The sequence below is a fragment of the Gouania willdenowi genome, chromosome 21 (assembly GCF_900634775.1).
Source record: "Gouania willdenowi chromosome 21, fGouWil2.1, whole genome shotgun sequence".
NCBI classification, from domain to species: Eukaryota; Metazoa; Chordata; class Actinopteri; order Blenniiformes; family Gobiesocidae; genus Gouania; species Gouania willdenowi.
The window spans coordinates 32161214-32174381 of record NC_041064.1 but is presented as its reverse complement, the minus strand read 5'-3'; the positions used below and the strand labels follow the sequence as shown (position 1 = coordinate 32174381).

The window sequence follows — 13168 nt, the reverse complement described above, 5'->3', positions numbered from 1 at the left end:
TCATGTGACACAGGACAGAATCAGTCAGATGAATTCTGAGGTGTTCAGGGACAATGTCTGCTCAAATCCAGCCAAATAAAGACAATCGATTGGGCAGAGTTTCAATGACCCAAAACATACAGCCAATGCAACCCAGGACTTTATTAAAGCAAAGAAGTGAAATATTCTTGAATGGCCAAGTCAGTCACCTGATCTCAACCCAATGGAGCATGCATTTCACCTGTTAAAGACTAAACAAACAGCAACTGAAAGCTGCTGCAGTAAAGGCCTGGTAGAACATTAAAAAGGAGGAGACCCAGCGTCTGGTGATGTCCATAAGTTCAAAACTTCAGGAAGTCATTGGCAACAAAGGGTTTTCAACCAAGTATTAGAAAAGTTATTTAGTTTGTCCAATTACTTTTGAGCCCCTGAAAATAAGGGTTTGTGTTTAAAAAATGCTTTAGTTCCTCAGTTTTTATGCAATCTTTTTGTTCAACCCACTGAATTAAAGCTGTATCTGAATTGTTTCGTTTTAAATTCATTTTGGTACTGTACAGAACCAAAATTAGAAACATTTAGTCTCTGTCCAAATATATATGGATCTCACTGTTAGAGGTGTCCCAATCCAATATTGATATCGGTCCGATATCAGCCGGAAAACAAATATCGGATTTTATAGGACTGCATCTAAAAACACCGATGTAAGCGCTCTGATAAAATGTTCCACTCCAACACTTCTATCCATAGGTGGCTACTGTTGCTGACTATTGTTCTCTGTTTTAATAACATCACTTGATCAAACCTTTTCTAACATTCCACACTACAAAATAAGTAATACAAGTATGTATGATTTGTGCTGATATCGTATCGGATCAATATCGGTATCATATCGAAAGTGAAAAAGTTGTATTGGGACATCCCTACTAACTGTATATTTAACCTCAACCCTGTTACACAGTGTGTGTCAACTACTTTATGGAGATTTGAGCAAACTGGTCAATACTCAGTGACAGGAGTTATTTTTTTCAGTTTACATTTGTAAGTATGCAGACAGGAGATGAAGTTTGAAACATAGACAAAGACATTTGTGCTTTTACTGGACAGCTTTATTATTATTCTTTATTATGGACATCGTCACTCTTTGAAGCGTCTGAAGGACTGAACGGTGGAGCCGACGGCCCCCCAGTCGCCTGCCGTGCGGTACTCGCCCTTCTCCAGGAAATACTGTCGGCCGCGGTAGTTTGGGTTCTCGTAGAGGATCCACTTCCCCTCAGAGACCTTACAGGAGTTCACCTCCTTCCAGCCAAACTTCTGAGGCAGAGACGGACAGTCCTCCATCACCTCCAGGGACTGACCGCTGAAGTCCGCCTTTTCATAAAGCTGCAGCTTGTACTGCGTCCCAGCGCTCTGTGGGGGAACACAGGTCTGACCATACCATACAATCCAGCAATCATGTCACCACATGTCCCAATATTAATTAATACAAATTTCATCTTTACAAGTACAAAATGGTATGGAATCCATTTTACTTTATTTTTCTTAAACTTGCCAGAAAAAGTAAATGGTAATTAAATGTAATTCAAATACAAATATAAAAAACAAGTGGTATGTTTATCAAACAAAGACTGAAACTAAAATGGTACTTGATTAGACTGTAATTTACATCATAGTGTAACACCTGATATCCTTTGCCCTTAAACTATAAGAAAAATGAAGAAAGTTAATTACATAACCATTTAATTACTTTGCACTGTACATAGTTATGTATATGTTGCTATTTGCAGTATGTGGATGTCTTTAACGGAGGAAATCAGCACCTGCTTTGTACTGTGCAACATATTATTGCATAGTTCAATACATTGGGGTAATCTGGACAAGGTTCTTATTTAAATAAATTAATAGATTTTTTAAATTTATTTAATTTTTTTTGTTTCAGGGATTGATTTCTATGTGTATTAAACTCCTTTGTGTAGATGTATTAATATGTCCATCGCAAGGGGAATGAAGGGGGGGAAAAATGTGTTCATAATATAACTGTAAATTATAAATTAGACTGTAATCACTAACCACACATGAATAAAAAGTTGATCAGAAAAAGTTCTAAATAAAAAAGTAACCACATACATCTATCAAAGTATCCAGTATTTTATATGAAAATAAAGTACAATCAACTTCCAGCTAAAATAAATTGAGGAGTGAAGTAGTTTAATAAGGTCTGGGGCCTCATTTATAAAAGTATGCCTCGGTAAACACACTGCAGCTAGCGTACGCTAAAAACCAGAATCTTTTATTTACGATTTATAAACGAGGGCGCACGTACTGTACGTCCCATGCCTGTTTCAGTTTATAAATCACAACCAACTCAAAGGTTGGCGCACGAGAAGAAACACCTTTCTCCACCCATTTGGTGCCCATAAAAAGTCAGGTGAACGCCCTAAATGAATATTTACTAATACAAATTTCACGGTGAACCGAGGGGGAAAACGAGCAAATAAAACAAATTCCACTCAATGTGAGGTGGAGGTATTAATTGTTGAGGTGGACACGCGCAGAAAAGTGTAATTTGGTGACAGGGAACATTAGAAATGATGGAAAGGCAGATCGAGTTGCCTCATCAGACTGTGACAGGTGAAAAATAAACGATCATACATAAAAGCAGAGGAGAAAATGTGGATCACTCTCCATAGGAAAAACGTCTGTTCAACAGGTGGTGGAAAGGGGCGGAGCTCAACCTCACAAAAAGCTGGAGGATCAGTGGGGATTGGGGATCCCCTCCGTGTTGTGAAATGTTCATCGTGTTTGATTATTTTGTGCAATTTCTATTAATTTCACAGAGCTGTCGTTAAATTCATCCTCCTCCTGTTGGCGTCAGAGTTTCCCGTTTCTCATGATTTTGTGCGTACGGCAGGGTCAGAGCACATTATCTCGCCAGGTTTTTTGTTTATAAATCCCAAACTTTGCTTATACTGTATGTGACGTACGCTTTCTTTTGTACGAACACAGTGTTGATAAATGAGGCCCCTGATGTGGTTCAACGACACCAAGTGACCGGGCGTTTACGTGCTATGAATATGTTAGCGCAATTAAATGTTTTTTACGTTAGAAACATGATTAAAAAAATGATCGATATGATAACGCGGTGAAATATTGCGATATATCACCAAAACTATTTCTTCACATTTTAGTCTAAATATTTAAATTTTGCATTTTTATTTGTAAAATGTCAGAGACTGCCCTCTATGGTTGAACACAGGATATTGCAATTTCATTTTTCTATTGGCTGAGATTAGATCAGTGATGTCACTAACCGTCACTGTTGGCCCCGCCCCTCCAATGAAAAATGGAAGGAGGGACTGGTGAGCATTGATTGACAGCTCCATGTGGAACTGTGAGGCGCTGTGGGGGCGGGGCTGCTGTGACTGGGCGTGTTTTAACTTCTCCAGGAGCCACGCCCATAATCAAAGCATTTTTTTAAATTTCCCCCTAGTGGCAGGTCAACAAAAACCTGGGGGTTTAGTGATACTTTAATTGTTACACCACCTCAGCTGAAGAAGAACCGTTTTATTCCCACTGCTCCTTATTAAGGATTTTGCGACGACAAAATGACTGCAGTTAAATCCACAGATTTTCTCCCCACTTAGTTTTGCTTTGTTAGTTACTACTATACTTGTATTATATTTTACTAGAATGTGTGCACTTGTATTTAATCCTTATTTTATTAACAGTCTTACTTAATTACGTACCTTTTCTTTGTTTAATGTTTCTTCTTTTTCTTTCTTTTCTTTTCATCCATTATACTTCTTACCCTGGGATCAATAAGTATTTCTGATTCTGTTTGTCCGTGATCAGGATTACATCAAAAGTACATATTTTGACAAAACCATAACCAGAGATTGACCTTGGGCCGTGGAAGATTCTATTAGATCTGAATGTTTGAAAAAAATAAAAAAATATATATATTTATCTCGAATCTGCTGAAAATTTTGAAAGGTTGGTAATTGACCGATCTTTATGAAATTAGACTCAGTTATGTCAGGTTGGTTCATCTGGATTGGATCCAGGTAGCACACTTAAAGTTAAAAAAAAATTATTGACAATTTCTCTATAAAAGCAAGGAACGTCTGTCTGTCTGTCTGTCTGCGTGTGTGTGTGTGTGTGTGTGTTAGGAATGTGCGATATTCCCATGTCGGAAATTAGCGAGGGCCACGGGCCATTTGTCCCTCAATTTAGCCAAGAATGCCCCAAAAATACGTGTTCCACAGGCCAAAACTGCCCCGTTTGTTGTCAACAACTTATTATTCTCTGGAGCGGAACGTTGTTTTCGGAAGCTCTGCACGGTGTGCACCGCCACCGCCACCGCACACACCGTCGTCTGTGTGTGTGTTCGTCCCGGCTACCTAAAGCTGCCGTGCTGCGATACATCATGAACCGCTACTTGGTTAAAACCAGATAAACATCCAACAAAGTGAACCAATTCAAGTTCAGATTTACCCAAAGTTCCACAAACACGCAGACAGAGATGAACCTGTAGCAACGATTATGAACTGGAAACTCAACTAAAGCTAACTATGCTAAGCTAACACACCGACACACAGACTGAGCTAAGTGCTAACGCTAACCACTCCATATAAGGAATAATAGACCAAATAAAAACAACATTTCTTACTGTCATAAAGCTACATAGAGGCACTGATTTGTTTATGATCAGATTTAACACTTGTATGGAAGAATAAAAGCTAAAGATGTTACACGTTGTGTGAAATAAATATTAACATAACATAATAACTAATGTCACTATTCATTCATCCCAATTTGTAAAACCCAATATTTTTTTTATTATATTTAATCAGCAGTAAAAACACTATTAAAGTTATTTGTGCTTTTAATGTGCTTTTTAAAAAAAATAATTTTATTTTAAGTGAGGAAATAAATGAATTACATACAATAACACTAATAGTGATCCACATGCACAAATATATTTAATAAAATATCAGCTCATGAGCTGTTTTAGTCAGCAGATATTGTAGCCTTTTTAAATGTGTCTAGTGTTGATGTATTCATATGTATTTGTGTTTGTAAAGAACCTGTTTACACTAAGTTGTGATTTTTAAAATTTATTTATAGTTTTTATTTATCGTGATTTTTATCGTTATCGTGATAAATACTAGAAATTATCGGGATACAATTTTTTTTGGGTCAATATCGCCCATCCCTAGTGTGTGTGTGTGTGGCGCGTATCTCCCTGACGCGGTGTCTGTTCAACCTGAATATTTTTTAAAAGCTTGCACACACACCGAATGTGTGCGTCCATTATTTTGCACTTATTTGGTGATTATGTTTTAAAACGTACTTTATTTTGAAATCAACGTGGTAAACGCGGCTGCACGCACACAAAGCCGTTTAGAAAGACTCAAAGAGTTTCCGGAAGTTATTGGCGGCCAATTCGAATCCATTGATTCCGAGTGACATAACTGGGATTTTAGATAACTTGTTGTCAATAACTGCATTGATTTACAGACAGGACATGAGAGGGGGGAGGGGCATCATAGCCGCATGCACACAGAGCCGTTTAGAGAGAGAGTTGCGACAACGGAGACTCAAATAGTCCACGGAAGTTATTGGTGGCCAATGGCAGCGGCTGTGCTAGTTTAGTTTTTATTTTGAACATGTAAAAATTTAAAGAAAAAAGAAGAAAGCATGTTAATATAGACAAACAATGAATGAGATCATACAAACAAGCTGAAATACTTTCTATATAAATGTAATTTACTTTCTATATAAATGAAATGAACATGTCAGAAAAGGAGTGGGAAGAAGTATAAACTTATAACCTAATGCACACCTTGGATGTAAATGACATGTTTGTGTGTATTTTTCCAGTGTTTTTTTTTGTTTTTCCTTGTCAAAGGAAGGTCTAAGGACAGGGAACACTCCGGGACAATTATTATCCATTTGCTTAAGTCCAGCAAACATTGGTGCGAACTTTATTTATCAATTCATCATGCACATGTGCCATAGAATTAAACCAGGAAAATCACACACGCTATTTTACTTTGCACCCGCAAATAAACCCCTTTATAACACTACAGAGTATGTACACCTCTTTGTACATCCAACCTTCAAACACATACTCATTTGGCCATAATTGACAACTCTACTTAAGCTCCTCCCACTATATGAATACATATTGTACTTCCGACGGGCACTGTACTAGTTTAAGTTAAAGAACAAGAATCTGTTTTTTGACTCATTTGTTTTTCCTGCCAAATATGATCTCTATGTATACAAATTGAAAGGAATTAACTGCATCATTACATCCCAATCTTTGTATTTGATTTTTAATTTTTAAAAAAAATATGATTCGAATGGAATCGTTGGTTGACTGTATCCTTACACCCTTTATCAACAACATGTAGTATTATATTAAGCATGCAGTACCTTCACGTGTTCATATAGAGCTCATTTACACCAGCATTAACTACTTTAATGTGCTTGTCATGTGTTACTTTTACATGCTAAGGTTTTTATGTGGAGAGAAGAAAAAAGTGGAGAAAATCTATGACATAAATCCTGATTTTTAAAATAGTTTTAAGAGTTACCGACCAACACAGACTTGTCTTCGTTTAAAAAGACGTAAAACCTAATTCCCTCACAGAAAACTGACATTTTTATTTCTAATGGGTTTTAAACGCTCGCAGGAAATCTTTGCATGAGCATAAAACCCTGATCATATTTAAATTTAAATCTGTTAAAAGTGAAAATAAGTTTGTGATTTTCATTCTCACACCAAAGTTGTGTCTGCACAGAACAAATGCCTAAAAATCTATTGTTTGTTAATTTGGTAAACAACGTTAAAATTTTCATTTTAAAGCTAATGTTTCCCCACTGTCACTATGAGATATTATTCACATTAAACTGAATCCTCTCTTATTTGCTCCATAAAAGCTTTATTTGAAATGTGACCTATTTAGTTGTGTTAAAGCTGCAGTCGCTCATTCCATCAGCTCTGAGGTGGTGGTCGATCGTCATCGGCCTTCATCGACAAAGCCCTGCGGCATCAACGCACACGACCTCGTTCAGCGAGCGAACAACACTCTGACCCACCGTGGTATTAAAAGTGAAATAATCACATGAAAACAGGCTGTAAAAGGCTCAGGATCGTGGCATGAATATAAAACAATAAAAAAACAGTTAATCAAAGCAACATTCTGACAAATCAGTTAAAAAAAAAACCAGTGAAACCCAGACAGCCTGAATAGAAGTGAGACAGAAACCTGTCAAATTCTGCAATAACTGCCCAGAACCAAATCTGATTATTATCTGTATTGTTTTTTAATTAACCTTCATTTACGTGTATGATTGTGGTGTCTTAATTGTTAAGAATGATTCCTCTCACTGGTTCAGGACAAATGATAAAGTTGATCTCATCTTATAAAAAGAGTTTAATAAAACAGATCAAAGGATGTGAATCTGCTTGAGCACAATTTATTATAGGCTGTCCGAGGGCTGGGCAAAAAAATAGATTTAATCGCTTAATCAAATTTGTAGATGAAAACAATTTTTGTTTTGCAAATTATTATTTTTATTTTTTCCCCACCACAGTTTTTTGGACTTTTTCGAGTTCCGATGTGAGCCAGCCCCCTCTTTGTTTACATTTGTTTACCCTTTGAGTAGGCTATATGTGTGCCACAGGCATGTTTAATTTTTTATTCACACTATGCTGAGATGCTAAGGGAAGAGTTTATTATTTTTAATTGTAAAGTTATAGAATATGTAGTTATCTGATTTCCTAATCGCTACTGTGAAGTTGCACTTTTGCTTAAACCTGGCTTAAAACTTGAAATTGTTGAATGACAGCGTCGTTTACTTTTTATTTTGGGATTGTTTTATGCATTTTATCTCTTGAGGACACACAGCAATAAATTTGCGCTTTTGACAATATATCTGATGTCTGCTGTTGTTTTTAAGTGCATTGAAAAAAAAAAAAAAAAAAAAAAAAAAATCGAAACTCGAATTTTTCGCTCAGAATTGGACTTTTGCACAAAATTGTGCTTGTGCCCCGTTTAGGACTTTTACCAGCACAATCTTTGAGGAAATTAATGTTTAAAACTAGGGGTGTGCAATGTTGTTGTGAATCTGACGATTACGATTCACGATTTGTATGTCACAATACGATTGTGCTATTACACAGTTATTTAAAGGGGACATACCATGGTTTTAAATCCTTCCTTTTTACATATAAATCATACAGTTATGGCCTATATAAAGTGGAACTGCAATGCTTGGGTCTGAATTCCTCATTATTATAGCTCCACAGGCCTCTTTTCTGATGTGCTTCTTAGAGCAACTCGTTTTGGTTCGGCCTCTTTAAATGCAAATGAGACACTTCATGCCCCGCCCCCTATCGGTTCAACTCCACCCTGCTCGGCCATTTTTGTAGTTTGATAGAAGAGATATGGCTATGTAGCGGCGCATAAACTTTTTATTCAGAGGTTATTTACAAAATGTCAACAACAGAAGACTTGTCCATCCAGCTTTACATGTTCCAGCCAGAGTCTGACCAAGCGGAGCGAGATGAAAATGAAGATGATGAACCTGCAGAACCCTAACAAGTGAGCTAACACAAGCACCGAGCTAACGCTAGCACCAAGCTAACGTCACAAGATGCATTTTAATAGTCTTTTCAAAGACAAAAACGGCAAAATGAAATGACTAATGAAAACTTTAGACTTAAATTAAATCACGTAGGCCATATCATCAAGGATCTAAAACGAGCACACAGCGCTAACATATGAAGACGGTGCAACTGCTAATACTAACAAAACAATGACAGGGACGTCTTATCATCACACTTTTTAGCGTTATTTACAGCTTACCGAAGTGATCTGTTCGTCGCCTCCAAAGATAGAAGGAATTGACCCCTCAATCAGACAAAGTCTGTCGGCAAATCCTTCTTTATACTGGCAGAGGTTGTTGAAGCAGTCATCCTTGAAGTGCTTCGCGCACACAAAAATGACCTTACCCACAGATGTGGGTACATTTCCGTAAAAAAATAAAACTCAACCAGGCACTTCGAAAAGGTTCTGATGCTGGGAGACGGTGTAATGAAGCGTGTGGGTTTCTACATCCAACAACCGAACATTTTGACTTCTCCTCTCGTAACTTTGGCATCCTTGAGCTTGGTCTACAAAATCACAGCGAGAAATAAAAATGGCGGATTGCTCGAAGTGTTGGGCCTGGAGTCGATGTCTTAATTTGGCAGTTCCGCTGCAAATACTGTGATAAATAGTTCATAAAACGTAATAGAGAATAGAAAAATCGAAACAGATTGAAAAATATGACCAAAACAGAATATAACGGTATCAAAGGAGCACCTGAAGAAACTAATTTGAACTTTACTGTACTTCTAAACACTCTAAATATACAACAAAATGCTTTTAAGGGCTAAAAAAGTGGATTTAGCATGATATGTCCCCTTTAAGTTATAAATTAAAAAATAAAGGTGCTGTTTTACACTGTTACTTTAAGATACCTGGGTAATCTACTGGTAGTGATGTCATGTGACTAAACCAGGAAGTAGAGTGAGCCGACATGGTGGTGTCACATGGTATGAGCTTCACGTGAGAGAATCCTGTAGCATCTGTAAACATCTTAAGCCTTTGATAGCATCGTGGGTAAGTACAATTCAGCTACACATCATCTTTATCCTCAGTTGATTAAGTTTAGAAAAAAAGATTTTTTTTGTAAAGTTTTTTGTCATGTTGGTTTAAGATGCATATCGTTCATTAGTTTAACATGAACAGCCAACAGGGGTACACATATGTATAAATATAGACACTTTAGTTCATTGATTTCGTTTATGTGCTTATGTAGAGGGAGCATACATTTTAGTTTTAGTTTCACATTTACACAAGCTAACAACGTCTTCAGAGTCTGGAAGTTAAGAAATAGTTTAGCTGTCTGTCAAAGTACACATGGAACATACATTGAGGACAGGACAACGATATATCCTGATACTAAACAATATGATAATCATCACGTGGTGAAATATTGCAATATATTACCGAAACAAATTTTTATTTATTTATTTTTTTTACACCCAGGGTTCTCACCCGGAATTTTTCACAGCGTGGGGGGGTCACGAGCTGGTACAAGTGTTGTAGGGGGTCTGGAAATTTACAACCCTCTGACGGCCACATTTTTCTAAGGCAGTGGTTATTAGTACGTAATACGTGTCAATAGACCGACAGTCTATCCGTACGCAGCGCCCCTCATTGGCCAGTTTAGGTCACGTGATAGGTGCACCGGGTGACTTAAAGTTACGTCAGTTTAAGTTAAGCTACCCCGCTAATCCTTTTATTTTAGCCCTAACCCTAACCCAGGAAATAAACTAAAATGGGAATTTTTTTTTCATATATGTATTTTTAAAGGTAAAATTTGCCGCGTTAAATGTATTAAATTGAAAAAATATGTACTGTATGTCAAAAGTGGGATTCAAACCCATGGCAGCGGAAGGAAGAATCCTTGAGTAAGTAATTGAAAAAATGTTTCAAATGCATTTTTGTACATATACATATTTATATAAAACAGACTTCTGAGGCCCCCCCCTGGGTACTCAGTACCCTTTACCCCCCAGTCTGAAGTCCATGTCTGGAGGTCCAGGTATGCAACAATTCTTACGATTGTACCAATTTAAAAAGGAAAAACCAACATAAAAGTCCTCATATGCTGGTTGAAACACAGCGTAGGGGATCAGAATCACAGCGTCGGGGGCCAAAACGCTCAACAGCACTGGTGAGAACCCTTAACACCCTTATTTAAAACTGCCTTTTCGTAATTAAAACTGATCCGTTTCTGATTAAAAATAAATATATATATATATTTATATATATCTTGTATAATTGGTTTTGTTAGCTCCACATTCTGACACTCAATAATAAAACAAGAATGAAATGTGACAGCGCTCTCAGACTCACAGAGTGGATCATCCTGCAGGAGCTGAGGCGATCGTTGACGCCCGTCCAGCGTTGGTACTCAGGGTACTCCCCTCTGGTCAGCACGTACTGGTAACCAGTGTAGTTGGGCCTCTCGTACACCACCCAGGCTCCGCCCTCCACACGGATGGAGTTACAGCGGCTCAGGTAGGCGTGGAAGTCGGAGCAGTCGCTGTCGCACTCGTATCTCCGTCCCTGGAAGTTCTTGTCCTCGTATAAGATGATCTTTGAGGAAGAAATGGAAGAGAAGTGAAAGTGAAGGAGGAGGAGGAGGAGGGGGGGGTGTACTGGTAACCAGTGGACTCACCCGGCCCATCCTGGAGTTTTTTTTGGGGGGCAACCTTGTCGATGCTGGTGTTTCCCCTGAGGTGTGATGTTACTGCTCTCCATCAGCGCCGCCTTTTATTCCTTTTATACCTTCACCACCACCCGCTCCCCCCACCCACCTCTAGCCATCCACTCCCAGGCAAACAATCGCTTTGTCATGAAAATAACATCCAAAAATTGAGTCAGTGATTTTGACTCCATTCAGCGTTTCCAGAACAACCAGAGAAGGATTACAGAATAAAAGCCCAGTGACCCCCTCACACCCAGTCCAGAGCCCCCAACTGGTCAGAACCTGCCAAGTCAGGACTAATAACACACTGAAATACAACTGCCAGAACTACTCGACCCATTACCCAACACTCATTCTAAACTCTACAATTGCAGTTATTTTGTAAAACTTAAAAAAGAAAAAACTAAAATTAATCATTTAAAACCTACATTTTCTAAAAAGTTTCAATACTTTATCAGACAAGGTCATTAAAAGGTTCACAGAGAGCATACTAAACAACAAGCATCACTTAACAATTCCAGTAAGTTCATTTTGTCTTCGTTTTTTAAATATGTTATAGTTTGATTTATTCAGACAACTTTTTTCATGTTTACATGTTTCGACTGCCAACTGCCAGTCTTCCTCAAAGGCGTCTACTGATCTCTTTGATATGTCCTAGAGAGTTCTCTCAGGCTGGCCATGCCCCCTGTCATCTCTCTGGAGGAGAGAGTCCCAGGTGTGGGAGAGTAAAAGTGTTTCCTCATCTCTGTTAATGTTAAAGCTCAAAACATGTCAGAAGATCAAAGTAAATTTCCTGAAAAAAGTCTGAATAAATGAAACCTGAACATATGACTCAGCAGTGTCTCCTCAATAATGTGTTTCCCTCTCCTTTAACGACGTACAGTACAAAGAACACATCAGTTTCTGTTTGACTGGAAAGACGAGAACTGTGACAAATTAAAAGCATCTCCACATCTTTCAGGACTTTTTCTAACAGTCTGAGCAGCGGCTGTTTCATATTCATATTTCATATACAATCGTTTTGAAGGCGTCTTTTCAACTGACGAATAAGGAAGTTTGTTTTTGTGACTTTTGTTTTTATTTCATTTTCATCGTGTCTTTTCAGGGGCAGAATATAATAAAGAATGTTGACGTTTTACGCAATGCAGACGGTAAATGTGCAGTCTTCCTCTATGACTGTGAAGGAACTTCATACAAATGTCCCACATATTTCGATTAGCTTAGTACATAGCAAGCCAGCGCCAGGGTTGGGATCAACTATAATTGTAATTGCGTAATTGATAATTAATTACAATTACGATGTAATTATAATTGTAAATGCATGTTGCTTTTGTAATCGTAATTGATTTCAGATAATTGACTAATTGTAATTGTCATGGAAATTCTATAAAAACTGTCATTTACAATTTAATTAAACGCAAACCCGTGTAACCCTGTTACAGTTCCATGACGTACACAAACGTAGTTAACAATTATTAAAATATGTGTCAAATCAACTTTTTCCACTACCTGTCAGTTCTCCTGAGGAATCATTTTACCATTTTTAAAATAATTGAAATTGAGGCGTATACTGACAGAATAAAAAGGCTCAGATGACCCCACACCAAAAATATTAATACCAATATTTTCACAGATTAGGAAGCCTTACAAAGTAACCAAGAAATGAAAAACAAATTGGACAATATTTTGTATTGTATTTTACAGCTGATTTAAAACATGGGTCAAAACTGACCCGTTATCGTAAGAGATGCTAACAGAAAGCTAACACAAGAGGAACGTTACATTTTATGGGATTATTTAGTAATTGTGATTAATTGTAAATAAACTTTAGTAATTGAGAACATAATTGTAATTGACT

The 13168-nt window shown here is 37.5% G+C and overlaps 1 protein-coding gene across 1 annotated transcript; it reads right to left on the bottom strand.

Annotated features, from left to right (window-relative positions):
- Nucleotides 1-1080: 1080 nt before the first annotated feature.
- On the bottom strand, nt 1081-11380 carry crygs2 (crystallin, gamma S2). The gene is made up of 3 exons (XM_028436062.1): nt 11281-11380; nt 10956-11198; nt 1081-1386 (listed from the first exon to the last, which is right to left on the bottom strand). Exons 1-3 carry the CDS (start codon nt 11287-11289, stop codon nt 1114-1116), a joined length of 525 nt encoding a protein of 174 aa, XP_028291863.1. The 5' UTR covers nt 11290-11380; the 3' UTR covers nt 1081-1113.
- Between the last annotated feature and the right edge of the window lie 1788 nt (nt 11381-13168).

Bases quoted from the DNA above. Each gene is read 5' to 3' on its own strand.
- crygs2 (XM_028436062.1), bottom strand. The intron at 1,387-10,955 runs GTGAGTCTGAGA...GTTCCCCCACAG, and splicing joins CCTGCAGGATGATCCACTCT to AGCGCTGGGACGCAGTACAA.